The sequence below is a fragment of the Mytilus californianus genome, unplaced genomic scaffold, assembly GCF_021869535.1.
Source record: "Mytilus californianus isolate M0D057914Y unplaced genomic scaffold, xbMytCali1.0.p SCAF_1, whole genome shotgun sequence".
NCBI classification, from domain to species: domain Eukaryota; kingdom Metazoa; phylum Mollusca; class Bivalvia; order Mytilida; family Mytilidae; genus Mytilus; species Mytilus californianus.
Genome location: NW_026262581.1, coordinates 92,337,887 through 92,353,649, shown reverse-complemented (window position 1 = coordinate 92,353,649; position 15,763 = coordinate 92,337,887). Strand labels below are relative to the sequence as shown.

At 32.7% G+C, this 15,763-nt stretch overlaps 2 protein-coding genes across 4 annotated transcripts in view; both read right to left on the bottom strand.

Annotated features, from left to right (window-relative positions):
- Nucleotides 1-15,763, bottom strand: part of LOC127726179 (dihydropyrimidine dehydrogenase [NADP(+)]-like) — a 41,494-nt gene that overhangs the window by 9,310 nt on the left and 16,421 nt on the right. Inside the window, exons 12-20 of one of the 3 annotated variants that reach the window (XM_052233452.1) lie at nucleotides 15,445-15,629; nucleotides 12,661-12,876; nucleotides 11,976-12,140; nucleotides 10,200-10,268; nucleotides 9,915-9,998; nucleotides 9,121-9,241; nucleotides 8,212-8,474; nucleotides 6,574-6,753; nucleotides 4,053-4,199 (exon numbers count right to left, since the gene is read on the bottom strand). In XM_052233452.1, coding sequence (XP_052089412.1) covers nucleotides 4,053-4,199; nucleotides 6,574-6,753; nucleotides 8,212-8,474; nucleotides 9,121-9,241; nucleotides 9,915-9,998; nucleotides 10,200-10,268; nucleotides 11,976-12,140; nucleotides 12,661-12,876; nucleotides 15,445-15,629 — 1,430 coding nt within the window. Of the gene's footprint in view, nucleotides 1-4,052; nucleotides 4,200-4,253; nucleotides 4,529-6,573; nucleotides 6,754-8,211; nucleotides 8,475-9,120; nucleotides 9,242-9,914; nucleotides 9,999-10,199; nucleotides 10,269-11,975; nucleotides 12,141-12,660; nucleotides 12,877-15,444; nucleotides 15,630-15,763 lie in introns of those variants that run through there. The other 2 variants (XM_052233461.1, XM_052233471.1) reach the window with 2 other exon arrangements.
- LOC127726265 (uncharacterized) lies at nucleotides 1,387-3,411 on the bottom strand. Its single transcript, XM_052233580.1, has 2 exons — nucleotides 3,150-3,411; nucleotides 1,387-2,580 (listed from the first exon to the last, which is right to left on the bottom strand). The coding sequence occupies exons 1-2, from the start codon at nucleotides 3,232-3,234 to the stop codon at nucleotides 2,066-2,068; spliced, it is 600 nt and encodes a 199-aa protein (XP_052089540.1). The 5' UTR covers nucleotides 3,235-3,411; the 3' UTR covers nucleotides 1,387-2,065.

Sequence of the window (15,763 nt, the reverse complement as noted above, 5' to 3'; positions counted from 1 at the left end):
ATATACTTGACCTATTGCTTATAGTATCTGAGATATGGACTTGACCACCAAAACTTAACCTTGTTCACTGATCCATGAAATGTGGTCGAGGTCAAGTGAAAACTGTCTGACGGGCATGAGGACCTTGCAAGGTACGCACATACCAAATATAGTTATCCTACTACTTATAATAATAGAGAATTTAACATTACAAAAAACGTTAACTTTTTTTTCAAGTAGTCACTGAACCATGAAAATGAGGTCAAGGACATTGGACATGTGGCTGACGGAAACTTCGTAACATGAGGCATCCATATACAAAGTATGAAGCATCCAGGTCTTCCACCTTTTAAAATATAAAGCTTTTAAGAAGTTAGCTAACGCCGCCGCCACATCACTATCCCTATGTCAAGCTTTCTGCGACAAAAGTCGCAGGCTCGACAAAAACTGGAAAATCCCCCCTTTTTTAATGAATAAAACCCCATAACTCAGAAATGTAAAATCTAAAATTTATAAAGTTCTAAAGGGAGCTTACGGATTGATAATTTAGTCTTAGATGCAAGATTTTTTTATCAGTTGTTAGTGGCTTTGAACTAGCTGTCAGTAACTGTGAGTACTCTCAGATCTGTACTTAGTGTCTTTTTGTTGTTTGGATGTACAACTACCCGACCACGTCCACTTGTATTTGTATTTATCCATCTGATGAGTTAAGCCTCTTTCAACTGATTTTTATAGTTCTTATATTGTACTGTTACACCACTGTCCCAGGTTAGGGGGAGGGTTGGGATCCCGCTAACATGTTTAACCCCGACACATTCTGTATGTACATGTATGTGCCTGTCCCAAGTCAGGAGCCTGTAATTCAGTGGTTGTTGTTTGTTTATGTGTTGCATATTTGTTATATTCGTTCATTTTTTGTACATAAATTAGGCCGTTAGTTTTCCTGTTTGAATTGTTTTACATTGTCATTTCAGGGCCTTTTATAGCTGACTGTGCGGTATGGGCTTTGTTCATTGTTGAAGGCCGTACTGTGACCTATAGCTGTTAATTTCTGTGTCATTTGGTCTCTTGTGGAGAGTTGTCTCATTGGCAATCATACCACATCTTCTTTTTTATATTTACATCAACAGATATAAAAAATTCACCCAAGTCAAGGTGAGACAACAAAACTTAGTGGTAAGATTTCTGAAATTTTTTACACGGTACAAGTTTTTCTCATTGTTGGAGAATCTCCGAGATTGTACGGTGACAGTAACACCTGTAACTGCTTAAACCCATTTCTTATGCACTTTAGTTCGATAAACTCACTGAATATCATACCACATCTCCTTATTTTTATATGCATTACAATTTACATGTGCATGTAATTATAATTATATATATATCAGAACAAAATTCATTGCGTCACTTTTATTTATGCATCCTTTGGCACAATATTATACAAGTTCTAAAATTACACAACATAAAACAACTAAATGTTATTTCAGATGAAAGTTTTGTTTCAGTTCCATTCATAGGATTTATTAGAATTTTGTATGTTTTGCCAAGTCCAATAATTCGCTCTATGTGCACATGTTAATTGGAGACTTTTCTATCCCGTATAAGAGTTTTGGAACTAATTCTGTTTCTTTTTTTTTAAAAAAGTTACAAACAAATCTTGCACATTTAAACCTTTGTCTGCCATCACACTGTCACCTGGATCACATAATTGAACTATTCTACATCTTTCAACTATTTCATAGTCACTGGTAGAACCAACATACATTTATGCATTAGAGACATAGTTGACTAAACCACCAGGTGTCGAACATACAAGTATTTTCAGTGTTTCTGTTTTTACATTGTATATGATGAAAAGGTTGCCTGAGCTCTAGGAGCTTTAGGTTTTATCACGGGATATTCTGTGCTGTCAATAATAATCCAAGTCGTAGGAAACTTTAATTTGAAGTTGCAATTGGATGGCGAAAAATACCTGACTAAACCACTAGATGGCCAAGTGTTAGTCTCACACCACTGTTTAGACATAAAAACAATCCATGTATACACAATATTCTTAACACTAGATTCAATCTAGAATCTAGAAAGTTCAAAGTTGGTTGTATAATGCCTCAATTTCATCAAAGTCATAAAAAAACTGATTTTCAACTGACACCCTATCAATTTGAAAATATATGTATCTCAAACAATGTGCCGCTGGACCAAGTGTGGTCAAAACAAATAAAAATTTAGTATACAACTCTAAACCGGTATAAAAATGCATGGCTGTGTCACGTGTCTTCATTTCAAAATTCTCTGCTGAAAACATAGGCATTGATGGTGTTTGCGTTATTCCATCTGTGAAGCTCAACATTAGCTCGGCAGTTGGTGGTGGACAGTCATAAATCCTTTCTGCAGTATGAATGACTTCTTCAGGAAAACCAACTTTACAATCAAAACTTTCCTCTAGATTTCTACTACAATATTCATCAAGTTTAGTTCTTTTGTTTTCACAGGAAACTGCCCTGATTTTTCTTTTTGTGGACGATTCAGTCTCTTGCTTGGTCCAGGAAAATAGGCTGGGAATGGCAGTAGACTTAAGTCTCTGTATGGTGGGTTTGCGCCCTGAAAAAGGTTATAAAACATTAGTTTTTTGATAATTAAATGAACTTCCATTAGCAATATTTACTTTGTATTACCTGGCGAAATATTAACTAGATTTATTCATTACAATCTGGATAAAACTATGTTTGCCTGATTCAATGTATGTTATGTAAATCCAAAGGACAAACAATGAGAGACTTATGCAACAAGTGTACATTGTTTGTACCTAAATAACTATAATATAGATGAGAGCATGTCATTGATTTGTTCCTGTTAACATTGTCATTGATATTTTTCAAGAAAGTCTATGAGGCATAGCTTATGCATTCCTGTCATTACTACATTAGCATAATTACTGCTAAAATAATTCTCAGTATGATATACCTCTTGTAAGAAATCATTATAATTGTAGCAATCACCAAAAAATCTCAAACAGATCACATTGAATCGTAATTCAAAAAATTATGACGTCTTGAATTAACCACCCCCTTTTATTCTAAAACGATAATTGCGGTTGTAAACAGACTTTGTTTATTCGCATGGCGATTACATATATAACTATATATTTCAAAAAGAAAATAGAGTTTTACCATGAATAGTTTCCTGCACGTAGTCTTTTTCAGTAAAATGTGCCTTGCAAACAACAGCTGATTGAGATGGACTCCACGATTTCATCGTGTTCTCGTCCAATCTGCGTATGGGCCATGGCGTGGATCCAACTTTTCCTTCTTTTTAAGTCATTTGGAAATGCATGTCCTCCTCTTAAATGACATCCAGGTACACAACAACAAGTACTTGGCATCGTTAAATAAAAATGTAACTGAAATAGTTGCACAGTGCAGAAACCGGAAGTTGAGGAACAGGATCGGCTACCACGGCGCCACCTATTCAGGAACGATAATTTGCTACTTTATATAACTGCGACATAACAATAACGTTAGACGGGTTCACGTGCATAAACAGAAATGCGCTTTAAATTTTATAATATAATTCATGTTCAGTCGACCTTTAATTATTATATCAACGACTGAAATGATTTATAAACATCTAGATTGCAGATAACACTCGAAATTAACCCGACCTCTTTCCACACGGGATTTAAATAATTCTAGTTGGTCAATCAGTTGACTGCTTATAATGCAAAATACAAATATATCAAAAGTTTTTAAAACTAACAAAACACAATGATCGTTTCTCTATTTCCCAATGTAAATGAAATGAAACAAAAAACATTTTATATCACAATAAGAAGAGGAGAGAATTCAACATTTCCGGATCTACTTGGAGCCTAATGACCCCCCACGTAGATAAGTTGGATATTGCGGAAGGAAGGATTAACCCGGCAACCAGAAAGGCATTAAAGCACTGCCTTTAAAAACTATGAGAATAGTTTTTGGATTTGATTTGTAAATGATAATTTTAAAATAACATGTTAACTAAACAAAGCAATGTTTTTTTAAAACAGTTAAAACATTTATCCATTACACACTAACCTTGATAGCAAGAACTGGTTTCTTTGGTTCCAGTGGTGGACGTAACAATTCTGGTTTGTTCTCATCGCTCAAAAGATCAGATTTCTTAAAATGGTCTGCTATTACCGCCTGCTTCTTCTTCTTATATGGTCCAAAGGATGGTAAGTGCTGTAAAACAAACAATCATACTTATATGGTCCAAAGGATGGTAAGTGCTGTAAAAAAAACAATCATACTTGTGTGGACCAAAGGATGGTAAGTGCTGTAAAACAAACAATCATACTTGTGTGGTCCAAAGGACGGTAAGTGCTGTAAAACAAACAATCATACTTGTGTGGTCCAAAGGACGGTAATTGCTGTAAAACAAACAATCATACTTGGGTGGTCCAAAGGATAGTAAGTGCTGTAAAACAAACAATCATACTTGTGTGGTCCAAAGGATGGTAAGTGCTGTAAAACAAACAATCATACTTGTGTGGTCCAAAGGATGGTAAGTGCTGTAAAACAAACAATCATAGTTTGGTTCAACGAAATTTATACGATATATTTGGTTTACAGTTTGATTCAGAAGAAACACAGACATATCTAGATAATACAATTAATTATCTAATTACTACCACAATTTGATATAAATAAGTATTGTAATTTTCATTGTTATTAATAAATGTAATGTCAGTATTACAAATTTTATCTTGAATCAATCCTAATCCTATCTTTTTTTTGGGAAATATTTTTACGAATTCAAATGTGACTTCACTTTGTGTGTTTTTTTAGAATTTCAAATGTGACATCACTTTGTGCGTTTAGGCTTTGGCTAACTCGGCTGTGTATTTTTATGTGTTGGATTAAGTTGTTTTATGTAATGTATCTGTTTTTTATTCTGTAGTTAGTCCCCACTTCGGTTTTATCATGTATATCTATTATATAGTCATTTTATAAAATTTACTGTTTGCAAAATTATAAATTATTCTAAATAATAAGGATGTTCTTGTCCCAGGCAAAAACCCTGGCCGTGTTAGGCGCAACTTTTTGGAAGTTTTGGTCCTCGGTGCTCTTCAGCTTTGTACTTGTTTTGGCTTTCAAACTTTTTTCATCTGAGTGTCACTGGTTGGTCTTGTGTGGACGAGACGCACGTCTGGCGTATTGAATTTTAAGCCTAGTACCTTTTGTTAGCTATTATTCGTGTGTTTCTTTGTCCTGTATGTTCTCCCATTTATTTGTATTGTGGTCCTGTCATGTGATGTTGTAGTTTTGGTGTTGTGTTTGACGTTGCCATAAAAGCGGGAGGTTTGGCATGCCACAAAACCAGGTTCAACCCACCATTTTTTTCTTAAAATGTCCTGTACCAAGTCAGGAAAATGGCCATTGTTATATTATAGTTCGTTTCTGTGTGTGTTACATTTTAATGTTGTGTTTTTGTTGTGTCGTTGTTCTCCTCTTATATTTGATGCGTTTCCCTCAGTTTTAGTTTGTAACCCAGATTTGTTTTTATCTCTATCTATTTATGAGTTTCGAACAGCGGTATACTACAGTTGCCTTTATTTATAGTGATTGTTATAGATGTTATGGGTATGAGGACTTAGTCTAGTTCACATCACTTATTTATCCACTCACTAAATCATAGAAAAGTCCATTTAATCTTTTCATTAAAGTAACATTTTGCTATTGTGTAGTGAGAAGAGAAGGAAGTATGTCAAATGAAGTAAACACATCATTGTTACACCCCAAACATACGGCACTCAGTATATTTATACCAATATTTAAAAATAAAAGACGAGTGATTTTTTAATCAATATAGAAGAAAACTTATTAATAATTGATCTTCAAACTCAACAATATAGTTGACTGTCGTCTGCTACAATTACATGTACTAAGAGCATGCTCTGTATTAACATGATTTACTTTTTAATCATTATTAAATCAACTAGATCCAAATTTTTTTTAAAATACCAATAAAAGTTGGTATAAATTTTTGGCAGACTTTTCCTGAAGCTAACCACAAAATAAAACAAAGTATTGTAAAAATTAATAGCTATACAGTTATATAGTGAGAATTTAAAAAGACTTCTTAAATCTATGTTTCCAGCTATAACTTGCTTAATTGGGAAAATAAATTAATATATTGAAATTTGCAATCATCTGTAGTGTCTAACTTAACAGTTCTATATATTGTATGTTCAAAAACCGATTCTGTCTTTATATAAAAGTCTGCTTCAGGTTTTCTTTAAATACTTTTTAAACTGTTGAGGAATACCAACCTTTCCTAGAATATCTGCTAATTTATGTACAGGTTTTCCTAGTTGGTGTTTGATTATTGAGGAATACCAACCTTTCCTAGAATATCTGCTAATTTAGGTACAGGTTTTCCTAGTTGGTGTTTGATTATTGAGGAATACCAACCTTTCCTAGAATATCTGCTAATTTAGGTACAGGTTTTCCTAGTTGGTGTTTGATTATTGAGGAATACCAACCTTTCCTAGAATATCTGCTAATTTAGGTACAGGTTTTCCTAGTTGGTGTTTGATTATTGAGGAATACCAACCTTTCCTAGAATATCTGCTAATTTAGGTACAGGTTTTCCTAGTTGGTGTTTGATTGTTGGAGGACTCTGTCCATCCCAGTCATGTAACTCATCAATACTCTTCAGATAGAGAAGTGTCTTCAATCCTGTGATGTAATCATCTATCAGGGTGAAGTCCTGATTCTGAATAGCACTACACACCTAAAAAAATAATTAAATGTAAACTGAAAAAAAAACCACCAACCTAACAACTGACACAATCAACAAATATTCTTGCAACCATTTAATCTTGATAGAACTCAAAAGTGATTAAATTCATAAAACTAGAAAAAACTTTTTTTGTTGGGTAGCAGTTTTCTAAATTCCAAACAAACATCAATGCAAACAACCTGAAGTTTTTGTTTTTTTTTCATGATTTTTATAAACATTACTGATGAACTGCATATTCTAAAGAAATTGGAAGTTAAATGTGTGTTATGATTGGTAGAAACTAGTAGCATAACTGAGACTGCTTAAGGTATGAATGAAACAAATTCTAAACATTGTTGTTTGACCAAAGAAAGACAACTTAAATATGAAATGTACAGTTGTATGATGTCATTATTTATTTGTATTAGGGAAGGCATTGCACTCAAATTTATTCAAGCATTTCAATTCATAATCTGGCTGGAGTAAAAAAAATAAAAATAACCGATAAAAAACAACACATTTTTTTTTTCACAAAAGGAAAAGTACAGGCAGTAATTTTTAATCAAGTAGACTTTTATTTCTTGTGGTGATGGCATGCAAAAGGATTTCAATTAAAACAAGCATTCTGTGAGTATTGCATGGCAATACATAGTCCCCTACTGGTTACAAATTCATTATAATGGAACGAAATTCTAACTTGATCTATAACATGTCATGGTGTAAACTACATAAAAATATCAAGTCAAAATCTTCAAGCATGATGAAAAAACTGTTGAAAACTGATTATTTAAGTGAATTTTCTATGTCCAAAACCATAACTCTGCACAAAATTATCAGACTGGAACAAAATTCCAACTTGATCTGTAACTTGTCATGATAAATCTATATACTAATTATCAAATCAATCTTCAAGAATGACAAACAAACCTATCACTAAATTCTTCAAACAATTTACCAAAGAAAAGGAAAAAAATCCAAAATGTAATTTTGTCTTTTAAAAATCTTTTAAAAAATGAGTTATTTCCCTTTGAACAGAAATCTACTAATTAATAAGTATTTCATCAAAAATTTAATTCTAGGGAAAGGGCTTTAACTGAACAAAGAGAAAAGCTAAAATTGTGAAAATTGAACTTGACCTGTAACTTGTCATGATAAATCAATCAACCAAATATCAAATCAATATCTTCAAGCACGAAGAAAAAAAGTCTGGAAAACTGATTTGCCGGACTGACAGATGGACAGACAGACAGATGGACAGACAGACAGACGGACAGAGTGCAAACCTAAAGTCCCCTTCAACTTCGTCGGTAGGGGACTAAAACACAACATAATATTCTGCACAACTGTAAGGGTCAGCTCAAATGATGGACATATGAAGTTTTTAATAATTTTAGTGTAGGATATATACCTAACAAATATTGATTATGCCTTTTATCGGCTCTTGGATGTATAATTTGTTGTTTTTTATACCTGTAACACTGATGCACCTCCTTGCAGAAACTGCAACCCAGCCTCAGCAGAGTCAATACCTCCTGTGGCTAGAATAGGGAATCCTGGGATAGCATTGGCCACAGCAGACACAGCACGGAGAGCTATAGGTCGTATAGCATTACCAGATACACCACCATATGTAGTTCTCTTCTCTTTACCAATACTTGGCCATGCTGCTCCATTACCTTTCAAACCCATTAATCCAGATACAGTGTTGGTTGCTGTTACTCCATCAGCATGACCTTTATAATGGAAAGTTATATATATTTTTTACATCTATACTAGTACAATCAATTTGAATAGGTCTTTCCTTTTTGGCTGCATTCTTTACACCAGTCTAAAAACTAATTTTGACTGATATCAAAGATAAGCTTTCAAGAGAATTAAATTTCAACATATTTATTTCTGTTAAACCAATTAATTCCATACCAGTGGAATAATTATCTGAGACTGAGCACTATTTTTCCAGTGGTAAGTGCATTATATAACTTGAAGCATCATGTGCTGTTTTGGAGAATTTGCTTCTCCATGGTTATCTTTACATCCATGGAGATCCTTGATTTGTTATGTATTTCCTATACTTTTACGATGAATATTCCACTATACCAGGTTTATCATTCTATTATGCCTTCCTGTATTGTTTATGACGTTGCTGTATATCTTCTCTGAAGTAAAGCAATCTATATATAGAGTGTACGACACCATGATTTTATATCAGCAGGTTAAGTACTTAGGCAATGCTAAGTTACTGTGAGCATTTTTTGATATATATAACATGTGGAGTTAATTTCAATTAGACACCTTCCTAACTATAGTCACGTCAGGGTCAAATAAGGTTCATTAACAACTGATATTTAATAATAGTGGCTTCATTATATGGCTTTATACCTTCATGAGCAGCCTTTGCAATATCAGTTATTTTGGTAACATTTGGTGTCAACTTAGCAAAGAATGGAATCTTCACAGCTTCCCTGACCCATCTACATATATTACGAACTAACTCTGGATCCTGAAAAATTAAATATGTATTATGAATTTGACAATAAACTAATAATTTTGTAAAATTCATGTCGAGAGCAATATCTTTTAAAATAACAATTAAATCAATTCATTTAACTATGCATTCTAAAGCTTTTTAAATGAAGAAAAATACAATTATATAAATAATTTATACCATTTATCATATGTTCATTTCATGTTTTTGCTTGAAAAAATAATGTGGAGAGAATGATTTAAACTTGACAATGCTTGACAAAAATACACTGATTTATTTTCTGTCTTATTCACAGCTTTATCCTTATTAAAGTCAACATAAGGTTTTAGAAAACATGTGTTTTACAACAATAGCAAAAGTTTCTTCTCGATATGTGGTTGCAAATAATAAAGAGTAAAGGGGAAATGTAAATCACCTGATGTTCCACACTTCAAATGACGCACTGTCAATTAACAGAAATATGCATCAATGTACATAAGGAATCAAATCAATTATAAATTTAAACAGTACATGCAAAATTTCAAGAATTTACTGTATTACCCTTTAGTGATCTAGCAGGATTTTGGTTTAACAAAACTGTGACGTCAATGAATAGTGCAGACGACAGATAATGCAGGAAAGCAAAATGACATATGATCCCTCTGTGTCATTTCTTGCAACACAATATAAAAAACTTTTACGATCTTACCTGTCCACAAGCCAGTCCCATTCCTCTCTCTCCCATTCCATGAGGACATGACAGATTCAACTCCAAAGCATCAGCACCAGCTTTCTATTGACAAAATATAATAAAATAGATAAATATGTCAATTGGAAAAAAAATATTATGAATGATCATAGTTAGTGCAGATTTAACTGAACTTTAAGTTTTTTACTTCATTTGTTTCGATTGTTCGACAAATTCTATTTATATCATAAAATCAATAATTTAAACATCATCAAAACTACTACATAGTAAATTATTACTACAAACCTCTGACATTTGTGCTAGTTGTGTCCAGTCCTCCTTACTGTAGCTACACATTATACTGGCAATCAAAATCTAGATACACAAAATATAGGTATCAAATTAGAAAAAGTAAAAGTCTTAAGTAGAAATTGGCGATTAATGCATGCAAGTCAAAATTTTTATGATAATGAAAATATTTTTGGCAGTTTTTAGAAAGAGGATGAAGTAGTATCTTTCCAAACTGTATATCATAATATACTTCACTCTAATATGTTACTGTGAGGGAAACAAATCAGGAAAAGTAAATGTCATGAAAATCAATAAAACAATTTTATTGCTCAAATTCTGATGAAGTTTTATTGAGAAAAAAAATAAAAACATGAGATTCTTATCAATAGTTGGCTTACAAAGGGAGATAACTAGATTAAATCAGCTAAAAGGTACAATAAAAATGTTATGTGTCAATTATAAAAAAAAGAACAAAGAAAATTTTGAATTAGTCTCTTGTTGCTAAAGTTTACTGCATCAGGCATATTGATATTTATGGCACCTCTGGTAATTTATGATGTTGTAATTAGTTTAACGCCGTCACATGTTGACCCCCCATGGAACTGTATGGGATCAGTAGATTTCATATGGGGTTCATGACGTCATTTCTATTAAGGAATAACAGAACTGTAGTTGAGGAGCTGCCGTCATCAATTGGCGATTGGATGGTCGCAAATGCAGTTTTACTGGCTCCGCTACACATCTGCAACTCTTCAACTACAATACTGCTATTCAGATTTGTATGCTTGAACATCTATAAATATGAAATAAAATAAAATGCCACGAAATTTTATGAATGATTTTGGCGCATAAACGTCATGGCTAAACGTGATGTAATACAAATGACAACATTCAAACTGAAGGTTATTATGTTACTTCTAGGATTCAATTTTGAATTAAATCACATCAAAATGGCTGTTTTGGGGAACGTGTTGTTTTATTTTTGACTATATTGTTTTAATCAAACTTTTGCTGATCCAAGCAATTTAATATGGTGGCCAAGCAATTTAATATGGCGGCTCACTCCTTAGTTACGACATGTCAACCGTGGATTTGATGGTAATTTAAGCCAATGAAAAAAATTATATATAAATTGCATTAGAATTATTAATGGTGACGTCATCTATTAATATTATTGTATTTCAGTGTTTATTTCTATACAAAACTTGCAGGAAAAGTCTGTGTGCAATAAATTCGTTATATGATTCACTACTGACCCTTTCAGATTCATAGAGGGTTAGTAAAATCCAAAGGTGATTCGGCCTTCGTCTCACCCCTATGGATTTTACTAACCCTCTATGGATCTGTAGGTGGTCAGTAGCAAACCATATAACTTATAATATACTTAGTAAACTATTAGAGAATTTGTTTTTGATAGGATCCTTTGCTTTCTAAGCTGAAATTTCAGGAAGATTAATTGTGCTCTCTTTTTTTTTTATATATTGTATAACCTATTAATTAAAGCATCCAGAGATATTATAGAGAAAATATTAAATACAGTTCCATTAACCAGAAAAAATTACGAAATTTGTCTCTAACAATCTTATCTAAACTAATTAATAATTCTACTATGCACTGCCATGAACAATAACAAAAATACTTCACACTGTAAAGACTGGTTATGATTTTCATATGATCCAGTATTATAATTAAAGTATCTGACTCTTTTTTGCCTTTTAATATAAGAAACTTACACTATAAATCAAAACCCTAAAACTTAGTAATGACCATTATTATAGAAATACACAGTACCTTTTCTGGGAAATCCCTCTTCAGTTCTGTAACACTGTTACACCAGTAGGCTGCTGTTTTCTCACTGATCAACTCTATATTGAGAAAGGAACCCTGTCCTGGTCCAAACATCTGTCCTGATGTAGTTCCCCTCACTATACGGGGAGATACATTGGTCACTATGTCCTGTAAAGATTTTTGTTATTATTACTAAATGAAATATGCTGCAAAGCTAGGACTTGAATGGATACTATGCAATTAATAATATTAATAAAAAACATACTTATTCATAAAGTTCATTGGTTTCAGAATTCTTGGTTTTTCCACTTCGCAAAGAACATAAAAAAAATATTATATTTCTTTGTGAATAAAATGTCATAATTTCAGAAATCCATTAACTCAACAAAAAAAAAGAAATCTACAAATATCATCACTTTCACTTTAAATAAGGATTAAAAACTATAATCTAAAAAACAAAACTTTTATCAAAATCTTATAATTGTACAATTATATCAAACTATTATCTAATACAGTTATGATATCATAATCCCTTTGAAATCTGAAACCAGTGCAATGTTTACAATTTTTTTAGAATTTTCATGAAATTTTTACCATAAGTGCTTGCTTTTATATTCATGTACAAATAACATTTTTTTCTTTAGTAAAACAAAGACTTAAAATCTACAACTATAGACATATCACTCACCTTATCTAAAGAGTAAGTCTTAGTCAAAGCAAATCCCCAACCTGCTTCAAAGGCCCTACGAATCATAGGACTGCTGGTAGTTGGTGGAGCACTGGCTAGTCCAAATGGATTAGGAAATTTCAATCCACACATTTCAACACTGATGTCTACAAGGTCAATAGGAGTGAAGAATGTTGGTAGGCTTGGCTCGGATGGTATAGGTATTCCATGAAGTGACTGAAATGAGTAATTAGATACAGACATTATAAATTAACAAGCTAAACTGTGAGCTACTGCTCACTGATGATACCCCCGCCGCAACTGGATAATTTTAATAGTATAAAAATATGTTAGTGTTCGGTAAACAGGAAGTTGTTGAGTGATGAATCTGAAAACGCATCACACGGTATAGCTGACTTATATAAACCCTGAAACCAAATTTCAGAAATCCTTATGATGCAGTTCCTGAGAAAGTTGTGACGAAAAATATTCATTGGACAGACAGACAGACGGACGGACAGACAGAGGTTAAACAGTATACCCCCCTTTTTTTAAGCTGGGGTATAATAAAACAGTATACCCCTACTTTTTTAAAGCGGGGGTATAAAAGTGAAACTGTGAGCTACTGCTCACTGATGATACCCCCGTCGCAACTGGATAATTTTAATAGTGTAAAAATGAATAATTTTAATAGTGTAAAAATATGTAAGTGTTCAGTAAACAGGAAGTTGTTGAGTGATGAATCTGAAAACGCATCACACAGAATGGCTGACTTATATAAACCCTGAAACCAAATTTCAGAAGTCCTTATGATGTAGTTCCTGAGAAAGATGCTACGAAAAATATTCATGGGACGGACAGATGGACAGACAGAGATAAAACAGTATACCAGGGCTTCCAAAATTATTTTTAGCCAGCCGGACATTTTATATATTATCCCGATTTTAATCCCTTAAGACTAAATAAACAAAAGGCAATTATGGTATTCAGTTGCTGAGTTAGCCATCCCAATGATTGACATTAAAAAAACACGATATTAAACTTTCTTTGATTCAAATTCGAAGTTCTGACGTAAACTGTTAAATTGGCAGTGCATCATTCGAAGTGTGCAACATCAGCGTACTTATATCTGCTTTAGACTCTTTATTTGTGCAAAATAACGTTGTCAAAAACTTTACATTCGTTAAAATCTTATACCGGATGTTATCTTGACAATGGTAAAACATGGATCAGAGACGGATACGTAAATTCCGTGTACGTTTGCAAAGCATGAATGAGTGTACGTAGCTCTTTCTACGTTATTTCTTCAAGAAAATATTCGAAATAAACGTGAGACAAAGGTATCAATGACAATTTAAGCATTTTTTGAAGAAATTAGGATGCATAATTAAATTTCATACCTGCGCACATGCGCACACGTGTACTAGTTCAAACAGAGACATGTCTCTGGTTCAAACAACGTGGTTATGACGATTTTTCATATTCACCTTTTTATTTTTATCATCAAATCATATTTGTAAACGTATTTCTGATAATTTAAATCTTTTTGACTAAATTAATTAGATGCAAACCGCTGAAATGTAAAAAAATAACTTTGAATAGACCGATCAATGTCCGGTTCAAAATAGTTTACCTGTCACCTGAACAGGTAAATTTCAGCTGTTCGACAACTTATTAGCCTTGATTAAAATGAGAAGGTATTAAAGTAGGGGTTGTTTTGATAGTACTTAATGATCATGTCACTTTTATGACCGGAAATGTGTTGCTGTTAAAGGCAAAAGGTTGGGTCAAAAAGATCGTGAATTATGTTAAAATGACCGTCTCTGAAGAAAGCCTTGAAAACTAAAAAGTATATGACCGTTTCATGATTTGCCCAGCCAGACTTTTACCGGACATTATACAAATGACCGTTTTGGAAGCCTTGCAGTATACCCCCATTTTTTTAAAGCAGGGGTATAATAAAGCAGACATAGAAATTGTATTACATAACATGATATCTAACTCTTCTTTCAACAGAGTTCCAGTAGTAGTTTCAACTGTGAAGTCATCAATAATATTTTAGTTTATTGTTTAAGGAATTTTTGTGTTCCTAGAATATGTCTTTGCTAGTCAGTATCAACTTCAAACTGAACTTTTGTCAAGATATATGGTATAGTGACTTGTCTGCACACTGAAGACTGTATGTTGACCTTTAAATGTCATATCTTTGTATGTTATTGTTAGGTTACTGTCTCACAGGTATAGTCCACTGTCTTCTTTATTCATATTTTTAGTTGTATCAGATTTTAACAAGTTATCAAACAAAACCAGATGTGTTGGTATGACGCAAATACTCCTGTCTGCAGCCTGATTGTTCTATGTAAATTTCTGAGTTCATATGATAAGTTAAACCATTTTTCTTATTGAAAGGTATTGCCTTCAACTATTAGCCAAGTGGCCTCTAGCATTGATATCAGTTGTGCTCTTTGTTATTGATAAATAAATGTAACATATGTTTTAGAAGTTACATGTGTGCAGGAACAAACGATAAATTTCACAAACAATTGGTAAGCCTGAAACACAAATTCTAATATTCATTGTCTGACAATATACTATTAAAATAATGTAAACATACAGACACTTATATGTCATCACCAAAATATTGGTAAGAAGAATTGACAAAAGAAATGATGATAGAAATAGGAAATTAAAAGAGGTGTCTGACCAAATAATTTAACTTTGCCCAACATGAAGTTTTAAAATATAAGTATAACAATAAGATATCTCTCATAAAACAATCCATAACTGTCTACAGTTTTATTGTACCTGTAAATATTTATGGATATACCATGATGCTGTTTTGCCATCATTAACAGATTCTACAGTTGTCTGTGCCACACCTGCAATGTCCCCTCCACAGAATATCCATGGTTCACTGCACTGCATGGTTTCATTGTTCACTTCTGGTAAGCCCCATCTGTTCAACTTAACTGGTTTCATAGCTTCAACAACTAAAAGAAAAAGATATGTATATATTTTAAAATGGAACAAACTCTGTCATATAACTGAAACCAAAACACTTAAAGACATATAAAAATAAAATTGAAGATTTGTATATGAAAGATTTTTTTATAAGATAGGCACC

What these genes read in the sequence shown, in the direction of transcription:
- LOC127726265 (XM_052233580.1), bottom strand. Translation starts at nt 3,234, where the DNA reads ATGAAATCGTGGAGTCCATCTCAATCAGCTGTTGTTTGCAAGGCACAT. An exon ending in CGTGCAGGAAACTATTCATG is followed by an intron (nt 2,581 to 3,149) that starts GTAAAACTCTAT and finishes AACCTTTTTCAG; the next exon opens with GGCGCAAACCCACCATACAG.